Consider the following 16,829-nt stretch of genomic DNA (forward strand, 5'->3'; position numbering starts at 1 on the left):
CACAGAATGATTGCTCAAACCAAGTACAAGAGCTTGGTGCTTCATGGTGGGGCCAATACTTTAAATACAACTTCTCACCTGCTTATTTCCCTCTCTCGCGCTGTAAATCCAGAGCTGTCAATCAAAGAAGGGGTGGAGATTGAAGGAAAACAAACAGGTGGGAAGGTGTATTTAAATGTTTGGCCCCGCCGTGAAGCACCGAACGGTAGGACGTGGTTTGAACAGTCATTCTGTGCTGACAGTCTCTTTAAGGCCCGTGATTGGGCTACAGCATTATAAATGGGATGTCGCAAATACCACTCTCTAAGCAACACTGATGGGAAGCACAGTATTTTGAAGTATTTCCATCTTTTTTCCCAATCCTGGACAACTCCTTTAAGATTATATAAAGCGAGATACATTGAGTCAACAGAGAAAAAATCTTATGTGAATGTGTTGAAGCTGGGGTTTGAGACTTGGCTTTAAAAATCCAGTACCGAATTACTTTGCTGCATGATGTTTCTCAAATCAGAATGGTCACCGCTTCTTTAGCATCAGTATCATCCTTGGTATATTGCACCAATCTCCTGTACAAGAGGTTAAAAAAATAAAGTGCAAACCCAAAGAGACCACAATTCACACACATACTCCATTCTACATAAAAAGCATCAGGTAATATCCAGCATATCACTTTACATACTCGGCATAAATTTGAGTTTCACCATTACTAGCTTCTTCTGGGGGCACCTTTCCAACAATTATTGCATTGTTGGATCGATTGTTTTAAAGAAAGACTGATGTGGTTGTCTTTTTGTTTTCTTAGCAATGAAGACCAAAAAAGTATTAGTTAATGGCGTGTTATGGTATAACTGATCTATTTATACTCCTTAGTGAATTAGTTGAGGGAGAATTTCAGGAAGTTTGTTGATGTCACCTTCCAATGGGTTTGCCAATGAGTGATGTCATGTACCATGATACCAAGTTCTTCTACCCCAGTGTATCCTCTGTGACCTCCCTCAGTGTGAGCGCCTGGCATAGTGTGACATTTGGGGACAGTTTGTCACTGGATCCTGTCCCAGCAATAAATCTACCTGTTAATATATTTAGAGTTGTAAGTGACACAGCACAGTGCTTCCCAAGGCTCATTCCTAAATAGCCATTACTTGGCAGAGCTAGACCCATCTGCAATGTGCTAAATGCAGTCAGCATGTTTAACTACTTCACTGCCAAATATATTGTGACTGTGTAACTGTTATATATAAAATATGAGATTATATAAACATTATATATTTTTAAGTGGGAGGCTGTTCACCATATCTCCACCCCAGGTTGTGGTCCAAAGTTAAATGTGAAGCCTTTTGACACATTCAGTGTTCGGTGTGAGTATACCTATTGGAGCAGATCTTACCACTGAGACCCCCACTGATTACAGAATGGGGAACCTTTATGCATTAGGTGGACCCTAATATTGATGGTTAAAGGAATATTCTAGTCTAAACGAGTTATCCCTATCCACAGACTTTGGTAACTGTAGGGTTAGTGTGGATGCCAGTGCTGGGAAACCCACTAATCATGATACCAAGAACTTGTCTGCCTTGTTCCCTCATTAATATTATTATTATTATTCAGAGTGGGCCATTTATAAAGATGCAATTCAAAATGGCCGCCATGGTCACCACCCATCTTGAAAAGTTTTTTCCCCCTCCCATATACTAATGTGCCACAAACAGGAAGTTGATATCATCAACCATTCCCATTTTATTTAGGTTTATCCATATACATGGCCCACCCAGGTGTATCCATATAAACGGCCCACCCTGTATTGTATTTGGCTCAGTCTTGAGCCATTGTGACTGGATGGATGAAAGCTCTGTAGGAAGATCGATCTTGTGCAAGTCTAGATAGGTCTACAAGGGTCTTCTCCATTATCTTGATAGCATCTAGCCATCGGGTTGTGGGTCTTCCTCTTTGCCTTGTTCCTTCTACTCTTCCAAATATGATGTCTTTCTTCGATGTGTCCAAAGTAGGCAAGTTGTACCTTGGTGATTTTTGCTTTGCGCAACATGTCTGCCTTGATTTGTTCCTGTCTGGCTTTATTTGTTCCAAAATTGATTTTTGTTCTTGCTATCCATGCTATTGATAACATCCTTCTTCCGCACCACATTTCGAAGCCGTAGATTAGTAGGAAAATGGATTTTAATATACTCCAAAAAGAAAGAGGACTCTTGTGTGCCAACATAATTGGGCACAGAGGTTGGTAACAATCCTTTGTCACTCAAGCAGCCGATTATCATCTTTGGCTGTCCTAACCAATGTATTAGTTTGTCTTGCCAATGGTAGTTGTCTCTTTTTGTTAATTTGGAGGTCTCGACAAGTCCACACGTTACAGCTTATTGATTTCAATGAGAAATGTGTAATGCTTCATTTCACCTTTGGTGCTGTAGGGAGCTCCAACTCTGGTGTTTGCTGAAGTCCTGGGGTACTTATAGTTGGGTGGTCGTCTTCCAATAAATGAGTGCATCCCCTATGTACATGATACCTACACTTGCATAGGTAAAATGCTTCCATTGTCCTGGGTTTCTGGTGATACCAGTTCTTGGTTATCACAGGGTGATTGGAGTTTTGTCCCTAAAATGACATCCTAAACTGTGAAAAGCGGAGCGGTGTCATTTGAGTAAACACTGCCCTAAATGCTTGCAGGTTTACTATGTTAATCCATGGATGATGACAGAAGTTTCCTTTCTTTTTTTTTAATGTTTACTTTGCTGAAAGCAAGTCGCGACTGGATTTTGTGGTCTGACAGTGTTACCGCTGACAGGCTTCCAAAAAGTTGAAACAAGTCTTTTCTGTTTTGCTTTTACAAAAGCTACAAGAATGAAAGATGGAGCTCCTGTATCTACAGCATTTGGGTTGTGCAACATAGATACCGAGTGTTCTGCCATCTGTGATATTTGTATGAAATGTTGCAAAGGTATTTAGATATTGTTTTAATGAAGCCTGAAGACCAAGCTCTAAATTGTAGCAGCTCCTACAGTACAGAACATATATCTTTTGCTTTTGGGAACCAGGCTTGACTTCTTATCAGCTGAGATTTCAACGTATAAGGCACAGTGGGGCAGACTTACTAATTCTATACAATATTTAGATATTTGCAAATTTAGAGAAGACGAAATGTACCAAACGGCCGATGCAAGATGTTGAACTGTGCTCCTTTTTTGGGACATTTATTTAGATTTATGCAATTTTATGGTCCGCTTACTTTTATGTGCCCAAACTTTGGTACAGTTTGTCACATTTTAAGCTTCACCCCCTTTACACCTATGAAACATTCCCTCTCTGAGAAGTTTTATACCTCTTCTTGAGTGAGCCAAAAGGTCCTGGGTTCAGATCTCACCAAGACAGGATTTTAATTGTTCTATGTTTGCTTAGTTTTCCTCCAAGTATTTTCGTTAATAATAATAATAATAATTTTATTTATATAGCGCCAACATATTCCGCAGCGCTTTACAACTTATAGAGGGGACTTATACAGACAATAGACATTACAGCATAACAGAAATCACAGTTCAAAACAGATACCAGTAGGAATGAGGGCCCTGCTCGCAAGCTTACAATCTATGTTCGTTGTCTCAGACTCTCCAAAAACATAGCGATTTTTAAGTTTTGATTGGAGCCGCGATTCAGGGCTGGAGATGCCGAATGTTCCACTGTACAGGTGCCCGTTGGCAGAAGGAGGACCAGTTGCTCTGCATGTATATCAGGCTACATTCACACTTGCCCATAGTTTCATTGAGCCATGCACGCTGCTCATGTCCTATTCTGATCAGATTTTGCAGATCAGACTCTTTAAAGTCTATTATGGGTATCCACGAGACACGGATGAATCTAGGAAGACAGACTTTGAACTTTTAGTTTCATCTGATTTTAACTGACACATTAAGTCGGTAAGAGTTGAGACTGTCTACCTGCTTCAATGAAAAATGATGACAAAAAAATGAATGGATGACATCTGAGAAAAAAAAACAACTGTCTATTTCTCTGGGATGGTAGGCTACATTCACACAGCCGTGGGAGTGTTAAGGTGTCTGCTACGACTGTTCTTTTCTATGCCGATTCTTCTTTTCTGATTCAAGCTGACTTGGGACATTAGGGTGAAGGGGTGCTCCCAGGCTTGGACTGGTTTAAAGGAGAACAGGAGAATCTTGTGGTGGACCCCTGTGCAGGAGTGGTCACCACCCTCTTATATGAGCAGTATTTGGCACTATATACTTGAATCACTATGTACAGACAAAGTTGACATCTTAATCATTTAACAATCTACCCAGTTCTTTGTTGTATAAATTTGTGATTGAGGATAATGTCACATTTGCATGTAACTGTGGGGCCCTGGAGTTATTGGTGGGCCCTTGGCACCCCAGTCAGACACTGTGTCCTCCTGTCATGTCTCTAGGTTAATAAATACCTTTCTATAGTTATTTGCATTTAGTATTTCCCAGGATTCAAACTCAACCTGCAGCACTACATGGAGAGAATTTAGCAGTGAGCCACAAGCTGCACTACTAAGTATAGGATCACTTTCTCTGCCTAAAAAGTCTAAATAGTATTCTTTTTAAGCATATTGTAGTTGTACATAGATACTTCTTTATATACCTGTACATTAGGGGTAAAAACTGTAAAATAAGAGCTTTTAAAGTTTATATTGAAAATAGTGGGACTGATTTACTAAGTGCACACAGCCTTTACAGGAACTGTCAGGTGTATATGCCCAACAGTGGGCACAGTCTAGATCAATCCATAGGCATTCAACCATCGTAGGAACCCATTACAAGAAAACTTATACTGCATATTGAACTTTTCATTATCTGCATTGGAAAGCACTGAATGCTGCCCAGAAGAACAATTGACCTCCATATGGTTAATAGGGTACCTATGGGGAACTTTTGTTTTCTTTTGGCTGCAGCAATAATTCATGGGTCCTAATTAGAGTTAAGCAAAAAGATTCACAAGACCCTGGTCTAGTAATATCATTGGAAATCCGTGGCTGTAGAACTAGATGTTTTTCAACTTGGTGCAACATCATCCTTGCAATCGGAAAAGGCGCTGGGGATTCCAGAAGGCAGGAAGAGGTTTGGAGGGCTCTGGTCCGATGGCCTCTGATTACTGATATGGTAACTGGACCATGGTCCTCCAAATCTTTTTGCTCCTCTAGTCCCAATGTGTCCGAACGACTTATTCAAAAACATGTTAACATTTGCCTATCTGCCGTAAATTAAACACATGACCCACTCAAAATTGTGAACATGTAGTCTCAGCCTGCCGCTTTTAATTACGAAATAAAATAATATAAAAAAAAAAATAGCCTTGAAGCTATTCTTGTATTCACTCACTCTCTGCTCTGGTAGCTTTTCCTCCTCCTTGTTTTGTTGACAATGATATAAAAAAAAAAAGCGCGGCTCAGGGAACACTTCGTACTCGCTATTTGAATTTGGCAGGCAGGGGCTGTTCCTGTACTGATAAGGAGTACTGTAAATAAGACTGTACAAAGAGGCTGCCATAAAGCAAGCTCTGTCTGTACTCATTGTTCTCTCCTCACTGGCTGGTGTGGATGTATTTTTAATTTTATTTTTTATTTATTTTTTTTTTCAGAAGACTGTTTTGGAACACAATGTTCTTCCTAGTCAAACCGAACATGCACATCTTGTTAGCAAATTGCCAGCCAGTTTATTTTCTAAACCCTTTTGGAATTTTTAGGAGTCAGATATGAAAACTATTATTAGTATTATATAATTATTTTATTTTTTTTGGACGGGGTTGTGTGGTTGTAAAAAGTGGTGTATGTTTGTTCTTTTTTTTTTGCTATAGGTGAAAATGTAACAGGTCAATTATAATTAAAGGGAGTTTGTGTGCAGGTTCTTGCTATGCAATCTGAGAGCTGCATGTCGTAGGAGCAGAGACAGTGATTCTGGCGATGTGCCGCTTACTGTAGTTACAATAGTATCTCTGTTTTCCCAGCTGTAGATGTAGCAGAGCTCAGAATACTGAGCCCTATATAACCCCGCCCACATCACTGATTGGCAGCTTTTTGACGATGCACAGTGTACCCAAATGTGCAAATCTGTGGTGGGAGTGGGGTTACACAAATTAGCTGGACTGGTCTGCACATGACACCTAGTCCTGTAGTGATGATCTACTGCAGATAAAACAATGATTGTATTGAAACTATAGCACACATCCTAATAAATGTCACATCCCTGGAATCTGTTTCTGTACCTCTATATTGTTTCGTCACCTTCTACCTGGTTTTTATGAAGGGAGAGAAATTATAATGGCCGCATTGTAGGAACATGGCATTTTATTGGTCTAGGGCTTATTCCAGTCCATTGCATTGTAAGTATTATCATTGCACCCATTTGGACATATCTCCGATGTAAAGTCTAATGGATCTACTTTACAGACCAGCAAATGAGAATTGGACTTTAGTGGAAAGTGGGAAAAGTACATTATTATTAATATGAAAAAAGTTGTACTTTTACAATAATGCTTTGGACATATCAGTTGAATTTTGCCTCAAATGGGGTTGTCTTCTTTTCCTCCTTTTAAAACCTATTTTAGACCATCAGGGTTTTATCTTCTACTCTGATGGGCCCTTCAGACCCCCCCATAGCACACCCTTTACAGACCGTATTATATTTCTGTTGGGAGGAACGTCTTTTGATGTGCAACTATAACTTGATTCTTTATTAAACATTACCCGTCCACATGTCCCAAAATTATCATTTTTCTTTTTTAATGATGGTGACCCAATTTCGGAAAACTGAAGGCATTCACAATTGACTGGTTGCATCCATGTAGCTGCAATAGTTTTGTTTGTTCTTCTGCTTTTGGGAAGTTATGGATGCCTCTTGGAAATTGCTATAAGGATGTCTAACCCTTAGCTAATGTGCAGCAGGTATATCTGGAAAGCGTGAAGTTTTGTATTTCATCTGCGTCTTTGGATCAGACTGTCAAGTTTAGGACGATTGACAGCGATGCCCTTTAGAGGTGAGGCGTAGGCAATGTTTTATAAATGACAGATGCCAGTGAGTGATGAGGACCCCTGTCGATGCTCTCGGCGGTATCCCAGGAATACATACATAGAGCTTGATGCGCTCATTAATATGCATTTTTCTTTGAGTTGTGTCCTTCATCCCAATTATGAACATCAAATAGGTCGAATGGTATGGTACAGTAGATAACATGGACCAGTTAGAAACATAGATGAAAGATTTGTAAACTATTTTTTATTATCTCAACAGCTGGAGCCAAAGCCTTTGTGTGTGAGCAGTGCGGAGCCCAATTCTCCAAGGAAGATGCCTACGAAGCTCACCGGAGGACGCACAATGGTGAGTGGCAGCCGCGCCGTTCACTCTTTAGCCCAATTTAAAGACTGTAAATCGCTGAAGTCTCTGGAACCGAAGACTGAAAAGGATGGAAGAGTTTCCAGGTGTAATGTTGTATTAAATGTACCATCATCTAAATTCAGGATTGCCATTATAGATGAGCGAAACTATTTGCAACAAACAAATGGAATTAAGAATTTCCCCCTAAAAAATGTTCTAGATTCAATTTTGCACAAAGGCAACAGACTGCGCATCATTGTGTTGGATTCTTTATGGGGCGTAGAAGGCTTTAAAAAGTAATAAAAAACTTTACTCTCATGTCCTAGGTCTGCCCCTCACCTGTCCTGCCACCGCACCTTCCCGACCGATCATCTACTATCTTCAGATCGGTCTTCGCTCTGGATACTCCCGCACTGACCGTGTCACACGTGAATGTGTGCGATCTGGTCAGTGCCAAAAAAACTGTCTGGAGCAAATAGAGGACAGGTGAAAGGTGGGCCTAGGACAAGTGAGCATAATATTATTTTATTTTTTTAACCTTTCCTATTCCTCTGTTTATTATGCTCGGAGGTCTCTCCAGACCCAAAATCATAGTTAAACATCTTTTCAGGTCAGATTCAATTTGGACCAAATTTTGAGACGCTCTCCGGACCGATTCCAGTGACTGTGCAAAACTAATGTGGGCAGATTTGCTCATCTCTAGTGGCCATTTTAGCCGAACTCCTATACTTTACATTGAGCATTAAAGGGAACCAGTGCAGATTAATTTTCCCTTACCTTTTGGCATCATTCATTATTTAATTTGCGCCTGTTTTTAATTTTTAGCGTTTTGTGCCATATTCATCTCTCCATTTGTGCCTTTATTAAGTTGATTTTAAGTTTATCTTTTTTAATTAAAGTTATGTGGTGACTTTTAGGTTTTTCATTGACTGATTGCGAGCTTTGATAATGTGAAAAGGAGTCAGGAAATCGGTTTATTGGTCAACGCGTTACAAAGTATCAAGCTTCTTCATCAGGACATTGGCCTGATGAAGTTTGATGCTTCAAAATGCGTTGAACCATAAACTGGATTCCTGACTCCTCTTCACTATTCCGCCGGCAGCGCAGAATTAACCCATTTCATCCCAGTCCTTGAGGTGTCCATAACCCTGGATCTGTAGCAGTCTAAGCCTTTTTAGCGGTTGTGAGCACACGACCCGACCGGGTGAGCACCATTGCCCACATTCTTCTACTTATTTACTGGCTAAGACCCTATTGTGCTCATTGTCCTTTAAAGAGAAAGCCTAAATCTGATGACCTGTTGCCTTTTTTAATATCACAACTATTATACATTTGTGAAATGGCATATCATGATGATTGCACAGTGACATAGTAACTCTAGATGAAGCCATGTCTTTTAATGCTGCCGACGGGCATTGCCCGAATGATCAGTCGCCAATCATGACTTGGCGTATACCATTTATTTTTTTTTTCACAGTAGTTAGGGTCTGTTTTTTTCTACGATCAGCTGATTAACTCTATAGAGATCTGGCTCATGACTGTCTCGGATTGTATAAGTTTAAGCTGCTAGTACACATTAGTTGAATTCTGCCGTGAAAAAATAAAAAAAATTCCAGCTGTAATACGCCTGAGCGAAAGCGTGCCTAGCACATGTTCTTACATAAATAACATGGTAGTAATTGGCGGACCTCTCGGCATTCATCTTCCCCGGGCGTCGTCCTGGTCGGACACTAGGTGGCAGTATTGATAACCTGCAGAGCTCTGTGCCAAAGTTGTAGAACTGATTCGAGACTGGAAACACGCGACAGTAAGGGGAGCAATATTTGCAAGAAATCTAAATTGCAATTTCATCATTCTGATTTATAGAAGACTTGTGCACAAGTTATTTCCTTCCAGATATTAGTTTATTGTTGTTTTTAAATACGTTTGCAACAACCAACTCAAGTGAATGTTACATTGCGGAGCTAGAAGACTGTCGATAAAACCCCAGACACATGAATGTAGTAAGGTTCGGGATGATTGAAGGAATTAAAAATCACCTTCAGGCTTGCTTTAAGTAAAGGTCCAAGAAAGCACCAATGTCCCGTAACTAATAGACTCCCAGCAGCCATTACTTTCATTGGTCTGACTTTCCGAATATTGATCAAGGCTGATATACGGCGCCTATAAAACGCCATCATTTGCATTGACTTCGCTCCGGTACGATAATGTAAATGTCTGTTAATTATCTTTATTGCATAAACTGTAATTGTTAATATATTATGACTTGGGCTGTGGACGTAAGAATCAAATGTACACCTCTGATGGATGTCAAGCAGTGGCATCTGTCACCCATTGGGTTTCATTAAAAAAAAGGTAAAAAGCAGAAAAAAAAAAATATAATTGTTAAAAAAAAATAAAAAATCACCTCCATAAAATGTGAACAGGTGCAAGCTGCAATGACTGCATAAAATACAAAAAAAACCAAAACCGCAGCACTCTGTAAGGGCCGAGATACATGAAAACACTGAATACATGAGATCTAAACGGCATTGTTAATAAAATGTACTTACAAAAAAATGAAGGTCCTTAGCGCACAAATTGGCCAATTCATGTGTGCCCATCAACCACGGCATGGTGACCTTCCTTTGTTTGGTCCTATCCTACTAAATATTAGGGTCCTATCTGCTCATTTAAATTGTAGGCTTATAGCCCAAGAGGCATGTTTAGTAGGATAGGACCCATCAGAGGGAGGTCACCTTGTCATGGTTTATGGGCACACATGAATTGGCAAATTTATGCACTAAGAATCTTCATTTTTTTTCTTTTGTAAGTACATTTTATAATTTCAAAATGAAACTAGGTCTATGAAGTGGTGAGATACTACCAGAGACCTAGACTGTTAAACTCTATTGTTCTATTTCATAAAGAATGCTAAACCAATGACTCCAATGACATCTATACTCGCCGACATGAATATATCAGTGATGGGCCACCAACCCTAATGTCGATATTTTTGGCTCAGCCCATCCACTTCTTCTTTTACTTGTTAAGGTCTTTTCTTACTTGTAATGGTTAAACAGACTCCTCCAGAATCCCGCGTTCAGCTGTGCTGTTCCCTACCCATGACCTTGATGCGCCAGTGTCTGACTTTAGCAGCTTGTGGTTTCATCAGGAGCCACCAGGTTTCTATGCAACATCTCAAAATAGAGTGGACTGGTCCTGGTGACTGGTTATAACCTAAATAATCCATGGGGAAGCGTCTGTCTATGTCAGGATTCATTTACTTACAATCCTTTTTTTTTGTTTATTTTTTGTTTTTGTTTTTTGTTTACTTCATTTAACTACACATTTTAAGTGCTGCTCTTTGTTGACTTCATTCTGCATATTTAATGGGAATCTGTCACCAGGCTTTTGCCACCTAATTATCGAACAACATAATGTAGGGCTTACTGTGGTACTACTCACTTGCTCGATACAATTGCTGTATTATCAGCAGGAGATTATCACTAGAGGACTAGTTGGCCTGTTGCCTTCTAGTTCTCCATATCAATGAGCTCTGAATTAATATGCCCCCATTACTGATTGGCAGCTTTCTGCCTATGCACAGTGTACACAGAAAGCTGCCAATCAGTGATGTAGGCCGGGGTTATAGACAGCTCAGCATTCGGATCACTGGTAGATCTGCAACAGAGAAAACAGAGAATTTATCCAAACTGCTGTAAGCAGTCCAATAAGTGATTAATTGTTGGAATCAAGATCTCTGCCTCTAGATCATGATGCTCTTACATGGGGGAGCAAAAAAGCAAAAACCTGATGACGCATTCCTTTTTATTTACCAATATTTTGCATCAAAGTTTTGGCAGAACTAGTAGACTGTCAGCAGCCATTACTTTCATTGGTCTGACTGTAGCAGGCCTTCAAATCAGCACTTGCAAACTTAAAAAAAAAAATATATATATATATACATATATTATAATTACCTACCGCATAGCATGTATAGAGGACACCATTTGTAGTAATTTTGAGCTAATTAATGGATATCCTGAACCAGAACCCCTTAAGGCTCATTCAGACATCAGTGCACATAGATCCAATATGGGACCGCCAGTCCACGGATGGGCGCAGGTGTCCCGACCCAAGTGTGACTGCTTCATAGAAACATGTCATGCTCTGGTCGGGAGAGCACCGCCTGTCCATGCGTTGGTGGACCACATTTGGACAGATTGGCACGGATGTCTAAATGCCATAATAAAGTACTTGGAAATGTTTTATTTCTTCTCTACCACACAACCCCATTTAGGTCTACCCGTTCACACCTTGGTGACATCCAGTAGTCAACATTTTGATGATTAGCTTGTTCCTCCTGCTTCACTGGTCTCCATTACTTCTGGACATTTCTAGGGTTTAGATGATGTATGGAGACTGATTTTTACGCATTTGGAAAAACGTATGCAAATTTGCTTTAATGAGACTTATTTTTTTCTTTTTGAAGGATAGCTAAATGTTTGGCTAATATGAGAGCCTTTTCTTCCTTCCAGAGGAGAGCTAATTTACGAATGTAGGAAATCTCTTTAGGCGTTCTGTGTTATATGATTTGCTGAATCTCTTCCCTTCGCACAACCTAATTATCACCATGATTATCAAAGTAGGAAAGAAAATAGAACTATATACAACCACAATAAATGTTGTCACATTTATGGTAACCAGAAACATTGCATTACCAACTCGTTCTTCTTGGATGGCCGCCTCCAGTGTGAATCGTACCAGGTCCACCCTAACAATTACCATCCACAGAAATTGAAATGGTCTTCCAGAATTGATCAACTTCTGTATGTAACTTTGTGTTTTTAGCTTTTACTGTGCTCCCTCCTCCATTTGTAATCCCCACCACCAACCCAACATACTTTCCCATGACTCTGCTATTGGTCGGGGATTAGCAATTTGGCAGAATTGACCTTTCCCCTCTGGTTCATAAAAGCAACACCAATATGGAACGGGGACAGGTTTTCCCCTTTATTTTGCCCCTGTAATATATCAACCCCTTATGTAGTGGCCATCATGTAGACCTTTTCATCCTACCTTTCTTAATATATAGTCCTGGACCATACTTGATGCCGGGGAACTTTTCTCACCAACGAAGGCTGATATTGTCGGAGAATTCTTCTCACTGTTATTTATTGTGTAGTGGATGTCTTACTACCTATAGGCTGCCCTCCTTTTGTCTGATCACTTTTCATTCAGTCTGTTCCCGTTTTTTATTTATTTTTTTTATATTTTTTTTTGGGGGGAGAATAGTGCGCTACATAAAATACCAGAACTATTGATCTTTCCATAGCAACCCACTTTTTTCACACCGATTTTCCAAAATGGTTCCTTTTAAAGCCTTAGGATTGATTATAAGCTTTGTCCAGTCACAGGGTCATCTCGTGCTTTGACCTAAAGCCCTGTTTCTTTGTATCTGGAGGGTCTGATCAGTATGCAGACACAAAGCTCCCCCCTCCCCTCGTCTTTATCCCACACTTATTTTTCTCTAGGAAACAAGGGAAGTGAGAGGGAACAGAAGGGGATATTCCCTTTTCCCTCCTTTTTTAAAGCTTCAGGGGGAAATCTTGTTTACAATCCTCATCTACGACTGTATTTGGCTGTAGATGCTAGGAAATACATAAGCGCTATTATGGGTGGATGATATGGCGGATTTACTTGCAGATTTAGAATGGTCTCCATTGCATATTCAGAGAAAAAAAATAGTCTAGAAATTATGAGACAAATACCAACGAAATAAAAGGATTTGATTTAGTGGATAGTGAGTGCAGGCAAAACCTTCCTTACTTGTCCTTCTTTTAGAAAAATTTCACCAAAATTGTCAGCTGTAGCCAAATGGGGTAGAGATCTTATCCAAATGACTCATATTCTCCATAAGAAGACCATTCTGCTTTAGGGACACAAGTGCTGAATCTTGCGTATATTGACTATTGGTTTGTACACAATACGCTGAACACATCGAGAAGCCAACTGGTAGACAGAAAAGGGCGCCTGTGCTAGAACAATATGTGGGCACTTTGTAGTCCAAAAATTCATCACAATGCACAATTCCTACTGCTTTGGAGGTGGTAATGGCCAAGAAAGCCCCTGTGAGGACCTCTTGGACCCCTGTGAGGACCTTTTGGACTCCTGTGTGCCTACACAGGTTGCACCAGTGATGTGTCTGCCCATGTCAGAAAGTGTTCTACCTATTCTCACAATGATTTGTAAGAGTACGAGTGTGGCTCTGCTGTGTAACGTGAATGACCGTGTGACAAGTTTTGACGCCTAACTAAACCTGACATTTCCATTTCATTGTGCTATACTACGTAGCTCATGGGCAGTAGGCTCACTATATTTGGGTTCTGTTCAACTCAGATCTGTCCATTGCTCCTTATATTTAATCTCTTAGTCATGACACTGGCACCTCAACCCTCTCAAGAACCTTCCTTCTCTTACTGAGAAAAAGGCCATTAAAACCTCTTGAGATCCCATACACAATAAGTGGCTTTCTATCCGCAATATACAGGAGCACTTGCTCTGCCAAGCACTCGTGTATTCTCTTCGCGAAAGTCGCGCCTAGACCCCTCCAATATCGGTCATGCTGGATCATTATCATTTCCCCCATCATCTATTGGGGAAAGTTGGGAGGCTCCTATACATGTTAGATTGTCGGCCAACCCCGCTGATATTTGCAGGTCCGGACAGTGTTGGTCTAACATGTATGATGGCCTTTGCCACAGCTTTGATTCATTCTTATCATGGTTGTAACTTTCTGTTAATTTGTCGTCTTTCTTTCAGTAAATTCTCCCCTTCCCTTTACAAACTATTGTAAATGTTCAGGCTCTTGTTTCTAAGTAACTGCTCTCACGGTCTCCTCCACTGTGTGCCAGCCATTGCACTGGTTGTCCATCCTCAATAGAATACAATTTTAAACTGATAACTCTCACTATCAAAGCTCTCTACATAGCCCTACAATTCATCCCTTATATCTACCACCCTACTCATACACTAAATTCTGCTCACAGTCTAGGACAAACATCCTCCATAATTCAGCCTTTTTTTTAATTTGCTTATATAACGCCATCATAATCCACAATGCTTTATAGACATTATAATTTCTGGCCCAATGGGACTCACAATATATATTCCCTATCGGTATGTCTTTAGAATGTAAGAACCTGGCGGAAACCCATGAAAATATAACAAGAACATATTCACTTCCTGTAGATGTTGTTCTTGGTGGAATTTGAACCCAGAACCCCAGCGCTGCAAACAGTGCTATCCACTGAGCCACTGTTTCCCTCTTTTCTCATCCTGCACAAGTTCTCTGGAATGTGCTACCACTGGCAGAGTAATCCCCAACTCCTATAGTTTTTAAGAGTGTTCTTCTAAATGCTGAACCGTTATAAAAGAAAACCACTTTTACCTCTTGAATAACTTTTTTTTTTATTTTTATTTATGACGTTAAGTACATGTATCCTACAGACAGATTGGAAAAACGCGTGCAAGTGCCAACACTGCAAGAACTCAAAAAATCGTCACACCGAGAAAATTGCTAAATGATGAATTGGATACCTTATTGGCACTGTCTACGCTCTTGGCATGCCTACATATTTTTATACAATATGTGGAAATTGGAACCATAATGGCCCAAAAAGTAACAGATGTGCATAAAGAGGGAAAACGTCTTATCTCTGCGTTGATCGGGAGCTGTTGTGTCCTTGTTTGGTGCTTCATTTGAAAACCATAGGCAATTTCCTTGCTTAGAATGACAAAAGACGTAATTTTCATTGGCACAACTGGAGATGAAGCCGATTAAGGTTGCAACTACAGGTGGCTGCTTCCCTGCACCTAAAGAAACCTCTCAGATGACATTATACACCCTATAATTCATGTTTTAAGCTTCAAGTCCCAAGTATAACAATCAAGATCAATGGTCTTCAGGGACTTCACATGCACCTCTGTCTTTGTGCCTCATGTATCTCCTATAACTGGACTCGTTTCTATGGGTAGCAAGGCAGGATATTGGGGATTCTAACCAATGCCATCTTCTAGGTATACTCCATATGAAGCTTTGCCCCTTTTAACCCTTCAAAAGTCACGAAGGTTAAATATGTTTGTTACAGTAGGATGGCAGCCCCTCCAGTGTCAAAGGCTTTAACGACTCGCTGTCACACTCTTCATTCAGCCGTCCATGGGGACGTCCTTAGAACGATTGTTAGTGGCGGCCCCTCTCTTTGGAACCCATTGGGGATGCAGACAATGGATAGAGGAAAAAGAATGAACCTTGGCTTGTCCCTGGTTGAAAAGACCAGGGACAGTGAGGTCAGGGTGAAGGGGGTGTGACAAATATGGCCCCTCATTCACAAGGGACAGGTCTTTGTGCTTACGCTGGCCAGATGGCCTCAGGAATAAATTAAATCCAGTCTAGCACAAGGATGCCGCCTGAGAATTTTGTTATTGCCTCATTTAAAGGGCTGAAGAGACTACTCTTTTCGGACTCATCTTATTGTTGTCATGTTTCCAATCCCGATCACACACTATAACTCGTTTGATAGCATAACGGCGGCCGCACTGTAGGTCAATTTTGGTGCAGATCACAAGTCAGGTTTTTCTGCAGCGTATGGATGAATTTTGGTAAGAGCTCATCTACTTTGCTACTACTGCAATACTTTGCATTTTCTGTAGAATAATCCATACCGTAGCCACCACATGTTCATACCCCATGTCTGAAAATTGGAATTCGATATACTAAATATCACATCACATGGCTAATACTTCCTAACCTACAAACAAAATTATTGTATTACAAGATGTTGCTTAAATGGAATGTTCAACTTTTTTTTGTATTTGGGGATAAATACAATTGTTGCCCTTTTTGGGTTTCATTAAACATGTGCACCATTTGGCTTTTCCAAGCTCTTTGCTTTCTTGCACATTCAATTTAGATGTAGTCTGTGGTCATCCATAAGCTGAGAGGAGCTTAGAAAAACCAGATGAAGGGGTCACAAACTCCCCATCAGACCATCATAGCGGGCAGACTGATTCTTAATGATCTCATTCTGCAGCCAGCAATACACGCTACAACACACAGGCTATAGTAGGCGACCAGCTCTAACTTTTTAATGAAATTTAATTGGAAAAATTATTTTTAGTTCAAATTATATGCATTAAAGTAAAAAAGGAAAAAAACATGTAAGCTACCCCTAAAGATGGACAATCTCTTTAATGGCTGTGGTGAGCTATGAAAAAAAGTGTATCCTATTTTTATAGCACTTTTTCCAATTAATATAGTTCAAACGGCCATGCCGTCTCTGGTTCATCGTTCTGTCTTTCGGTCACTTTCCTTCCTTTACTCTGAAACTCGCCAATGTTTCCGTCTCCACTCACGTCAGGGACACCCACGACATGCGGCTCTGCTCACTATTCAGACCATAGGTCTGCTTCTGGTGCACAGTGGGCCCT

The 16,829-nt window shown here is 40.3% G+C and overlaps 1 protein-coding gene across 2 annotated transcripts in view; it reads left to right on the forward strand.

Moving 5' to 3' along the window:
• ZBTB16 (zinc finger and BTB domain containing 16) overlaps positions 1-16,829 on the forward strand; it is a 124,562-nt gene that overhangs the window by 86,450 nt on the left and 21,283 nt on the right. For both annotated transcript variants that reach the window (XM_077249959.1, XM_077249960.1), the window contains exon 4: positions 7,275-7,361. In XM_077249959.1, coding sequence (XP_077106074.1) covers positions 7,275-7,361 — 87 coding nt within the window. The remainder of the gene's footprint in view (positions 1-7,274; positions 7,362-16,829) is intronic.

This window comes from Ranitomeya variabilis, chromosome 4 (assembly GCF_051348905.1).
Source record: "Ranitomeya variabilis isolate aRanVar5 chromosome 4, aRanVar5.hap1, whole genome shotgun sequence".
NCBI lineage: Eukaryota > Metazoa > Chordata > Amphibia > Anura > Dendrobatidae > Ranitomeya > Ranitomeya variabilis.